A 5,273-nucleotide genomic window follows, 5' to 3' on the forward strand; every position below is an offset into this window, starting at 1 on the left:
CCTCTGTGAAAGAATTTCTTCCATTTGTGCCATGTAGTACTTTAAAATGTTCACATTGTTTTTTACCTCTGGTATTAGTTTTGGGTCTTTAGAAGAGCTCCATAAGGTAGTAACTATTTTTGTATGAAATTTTCCTATTATTCCTATTTTAAGAGGTGATTTTGTGCTGCTTCTCCATCATTATATTTAGGGATATTGTCCATTTTTGTAAACAGGGTCTAAAATTACCTTTCTTTATATGTAGCTACAGCAGTCTTCCTATGTGTCTATAGCAAGCAACTCTAACTTTACTGGAACACCTGGTGTCCAGACCCAGGCAAGGCTTCCGTTCAATGGGTGAGTTATTTGAATATGTTTTAAGTTGTTGTATCAGGTTAAATGCAGCATCAAATATCCATACATATTTCAAAATACATGTATTTGATTTTTCTCCCCTCAAAGCCACGTGAGCGTGCCCCTGCAGTACTTTTTATTTTGTAATACTTTAAACAGAAAAGCCTCGTCAGAGAACTCCCAAATTATCTTTTACTCCCATTCACCAATTCAGCCGCAGGTGTTTTGTTATTTTCTATCTATTTTCTCTCTTTCTCCATCTCCTCCTGAATATGTCTGAAAATGATATTACCTAGTTTTTAAATTATTGTTTAGAGCCTTGCTTTTTTTCATTTATATGTATATTTTTTAATCCATTAATTGCTATCTTTATAATGTTGGTTGAGAAGCTTTAGTTAGTTGCATGGAACCAGTCTTCCCCTTCTCTCCCCTCCTGGATTCCAGCTTCACACACCCTTTTCTATTTACTACATTTTATAATTGAATCTCAAAAGAGTTTAGGAGATTTCAACTTTAGTTCTCTTAGAAGAGAGAGTACTTTTTCTGGATTGTTCTTTAGAAACTGTTGATAACTTCCTTTTCTCTATTTTAGTCCATATCTTGGTTTTACCTTTCTTTTCACATTACAACTTGCTTTTTGAATTTAATGTATATGGAACAACATAGCAAACTTTTATTAGAGGTGGATATATTTGTTAAAACTTTATTTTAGGAGGAATTTACAGGTTAGACACTTTTCTAATTGTACATAGTTACCTTCGATTGATTAAAATGTGTATTTTTGTGTCTGTCTCTGTATAGCATAATCCCATCAGAGTCTGCCAGTCGGCCCAGAAAGCCCTGTAATTGTACAAAATCGCTGTGTTTAAAATTGTAAGTCTTGTTGCTACTGTTTCCTCATTTGATATAACTGAAAATGCTTTAAAAAATAAACGGAGCTAACTAAAATTCTTAACAGACCGGTTTCATAAGCCGTGAGTAAACAGACAGGTGACTGCTGGAGCACGTATGACAGTGCACACACGCTCCCGGTCGGGAAGAGAGAAGCAGTCTTAGGGCCTCTGCCCCAGGAAGGTGCAGCCGCAGACAGACTGGCCTCTGACCTTGCTGATACGCTTGCCCTCTTAGGAGCTTTGCGTGTGGGCTCCTAAGTGAGATGGTGCTCTTGAGTAGTCTTTTAAATTGTTGGTTAATTTGCTTGTTAGTACTGAACTAAGAGATTTGACATGAAACACTTAAATAAAAAGCAAGGGTCTTATGAGGGTTTAGAATCCAAAGAAACACGACAAGAGTTCAAGTGAACATGTTCCACTAATAGAATATAGCACACGTTTTTCCTTTCTGTGATTTTGAAATAACTTACTTTTGAGTGCATGAAGTCACATAGCTCTTGTGTTGACAGCTGTTACTACTAGGACTAGGTTTACAAACCAAAATTCTAGGGGTTGGAGGCTTTACCTTTGAGCCCTGTCTTGTAGTTGACAATCAGTGTACGTTGTCAACTCTGTAAGTAAGTGGCTCTGCGTACATTTCTAAAATGCTTTACTGCATGTATAATGCTACTAAATAAGATAATTTCTAGTTTTGTGTTTCTTTAAACAATGACTTTTTTATGTGACTTACACTGATTTTTATATTCCAGGTATTGTGATTGCTTTGCAAATGGTGAATTTTGCAACAACTGCAATTGTACTAATTGTTATAATAACTTGGAACATGAAAATGAAAGGCAAAAAGCAATAAAGGTGATTATTTTTTATTTCTTTTATCTGACAAGTTTCCCGTTTCACCTGTTTTTTGTTGAGCTCAAGTATTTTACAAAGAAAGTTAATTCCCTTTTGCAGAGTTGAAGTTTAATCTGTTGTGATTTAACATGGCTTGATATCTGATCTGTTTTGACAGGCATGCCTTGACAGAAATCCAGAAGCTTTTAAGCCTAAGATAGGGAAAGGGAAGGAGGGAGAATCTGATCGACGTCACAGCAAAGGATGTAACTGCAAACGATCAGGATGTCTTAAGAACTACTGTGAATGCTATGAGGTGAGACGGGTTGGGAAAAATGATCTAACCATCTTTTGAAAATAACTTTAGAAAGGGCATACAAAAAAATCTACTGTGGGACTTAACCTGGCGATCCAGTGGTTAAGACCCCGTGCTTCCACTGCAGGGGAACTAGGTTCCCCTGCAGGTTCGATCCCTGGTCGGGGAACTAGGATCCCGCATGCCTCACAGCACAGCCAAAAAAAAAAGTTTATTTGTAAATTGGGAAATTACTTTACTTTTGCAGTTTGAAAATACTGCACTTGGAAAAGTCAGCCTTAATTTGAGGAAGACCTGCCTTCTGGCTTCCCAAGCAGGACTTCGGAGGAACAATACCTTCATTTTGTCATTACAGTTTGGGGTCTCACTGGCAGATTTATCAGCTCATAACTTCTTGTACCCAGAAGTATGCAAACCATAGTACCAGTTTATGGATTTTCAATAAAAATGACATCAAAGTGAATCGGAAACTGTAGTAGTGGTTCTCCACTGAGGGGTGTTACTACACAATTTCTCCCCCAGAGACTTTTTGGAAAAATACATGGATAACAACCTGCATCCCAGGGTACAGTCCTGAGAGTGTAGTCTTATCCTGCCCCAAATGCCACTAGTGCCCTGTTGAAGAACTCTGTAGAAAACGAAATTATGTTAGGAGGTTTGCCTTGTGAGCATAAAAGTAGGTAAGGAGGAATATGTAGTTGCTGGATAAGGTTACTGAACTACTGAAGGGTTTAGGGAATCCAGAGTGGAATGTCAGGAGGGAGAGGAATTCATAATAATAATAGCATCTGTGAAATCCCTTTAATGTGATACTGTATGTATGTGTTTGCATAAGCGGGATCACCAATGTGTTCATGGTGATTTGATTGAGGTGGCTGGATTATGGATGACCTTTATTTTTTAATATTGTAATGTATCACTCATATTTTTTAGAAAGAATATACGTTATTCATATCAGGAGGAAAATCTATAGTGAGGGGAAAATTGTATGGAAGGCCTCAATCAAGCATAGTATAGCCACTCTCAGAATGGCCAACAGTACTGGACCTGGCTACACGCAGAGCTGGCCCGTTGGGTGTTGCTAGCAAGAGATGTTTCCATTTTATTGTCTGTCCGTCGACCAGCTAACTCTGTCATCTGTTGACTTGATCACAGAATCTGTTGCAGTGATGTCCTGTGGTTTTTGTTTTCAGTTTTCACTGGCGTTCAGTTGCCTTACAGTGTTGTTAGTTTCTGCAGCACTGCAAAGTGGGATGAGCTGTAACACGTATACATGTCGCCCCTTTGTCACCACAGGGCGCTGAGCAGAGTTCCCTGTGCTGGACAGTTGGTTCTCATTATTTTTTGGGTTTGATTTGGAAGCTTTCCTTTTGTAAATCTTTTAGGCAAAAATAATGTGTTCCTCAATATGCAAGTGTATTGGCTGTAAGAATTTTGAAGAAAGCCCAGAAAGAAAGACGCTGATGCACTTGGCAGATGCAGCTGAAGTTAGGGTGCAGCAGCAAACAGCCGCGAAGACCAAATTATCCTCTCAGATTTCAGACTTGCTTACCAGGCCAGCACCAGCTTTGCATAGCGGAGGAGGGAAGTAAGTTGATATTTTAATAGCTTTTTATAGTATGATATACTCATTTCTGATAAAGTTTCTCTTGGGGGGCAGAATTGGGCTCATATTTTTGGTTGTTGCAAACCCGACTTTTCTATTTTCTACCATGAATTACTTGTGAAGGAATATAAAAGTAACAGAAAAATCACTGTCATATATAATATAGTTGTAAAATGCACAGTAAGGTTTTAGGTCACTGGGCTTATTAATTGGATTTCTTCCTACTCAGATGAGGTAATTATGTAATTTTACAAACCCTGAAAAAAAACAGAATTTTTGTACCTCTTACTGGTTGTTACTCACCTTTCTTCCCATTCTTACCTTCTCTTGCCTTTCCCGCGCCCCCCTGGCACTTTCCCCTGCTCACTGGAATACCTCACACACTGTATTATTGAAGCTCCTTCTTTTCTTAGACTTCCGAGCTCTGGAGCAGGAAAGCTGGAGCCTTACTGTCGGGCCAGCCTGAGGTTTATAGTTCCCAGTGCTCTCGTGGTTTGTGACTTTGACAGGCGCTTCATCTCTCTGAGCCTCACCTCAGTTTTCTTATCTTTACTGTCACCCTTTTCGTGTGGCCGTGAGGAGTCGAGGAAAGTTGGCAGGGTCCAGTGCAACAGAGTCTGCTGACTTGAATTTGTATTTGAGTGTGTAAGAGGTTAATTTGAGGAATTATTAAATGGAATGAGCCTTGCAAATGGTATTTTATTTAAAATGCCTAGGTTGAAATAAGATCCAAATTATAAAACTTATAAAAGTAAGGCTTTTGTACAAAATATTTTGGATATTAATTCTAAAGAACTCTTACAACTGGCATATAATCAGCAAGAGGTTCTTGGACTGACTGAAGTAGAAGTGGGCAGACACGTTCATGAGAGGTACCACAAGGGGTCCTTTCTGGTCACCTGCTTCCTGTATACGCCTGTTAGTCATGACCAGCTGCATACTCCATAGGCAGTAGGCCACCAGGCTCCTCTGTCCATGGGATTCTCCAGGCAAGAATACTAGAGTGGGTAGCCTTTCCCTTCTCCAGGGGATCTTCCCAACCCAGGATTGAACCCGGTCTCCTGCGTTGCAGGCAGATTCTTTACCACTGAGCCACCAGGGAAGCCCAATCTAATATCTATGTGGAGATTAAAGATACTGCTACACTAAAACATTTACAAGTAATTTTTCAGCTCTGGAAAATGTTTGTTATTATGAAGTGTGAAAGAACACAAAATCATACTCTATAATCAAAACTTAAGTATAGAGACTTCCCCAGTAGTCCAGTGGTTATGACTTCATGCATCCAATATAG

The 5,273-nt window shown here is 39.1% G+C and overlaps 1 protein-coding gene across 12 annotated transcripts in view; it reads left to right on the plus strand.

Annotated features, from left to right (window-relative positions):
- LIN54 (lin-54 DREAM MuvB core complex component) overlaps window positions 1-5,273 on the plus strand; it is a 63,556-nt gene that overhangs the window by 52,847 nt on the left and 5,436 nt on the right. For 11 of the 12 annotated variants that reach the window (XM_020892855.2, XM_020892858.2, XM_070458236.1 and 8 more), the window contains 5 exons: window positions 245-336; window positions 1,135-1,206; window positions 1,976-2,078; window positions 2,236-2,373; window positions 3,759-3,961. In XM_020892855.2, coding sequence (XP_020748514.2) covers window positions 245-336; window positions 1,135-1,206; window positions 1,976-2,078; window positions 2,236-2,373; window positions 3,759-3,961 — 608 coding nt within the window. The remainder of the gene's footprint in view (window positions 1-244; window positions 337-1,134; window positions 1,207-1,975; window positions 2,079-2,235; window positions 2,374-3,758; window positions 3,962-5,273) is intronic. The other variant, XM_070458239.1, reaches the window with a different exon arrangement.

The sequence above is a fragment of the Odocoileus virginianus genome, chromosome 29 (assembly GCF_023699985.2).
Source record: "Odocoileus virginianus isolate 20LAN1187 ecotype Illinois chromosome 29, Ovbor_1.2, whole genome shotgun sequence".
NCBI classification, from domain to species: domain Eukaryota; kingdom Metazoa; phylum Chordata; class Mammalia; order Artiodactyla; family Cervidae; genus Odocoileus; species Odocoileus virginianus.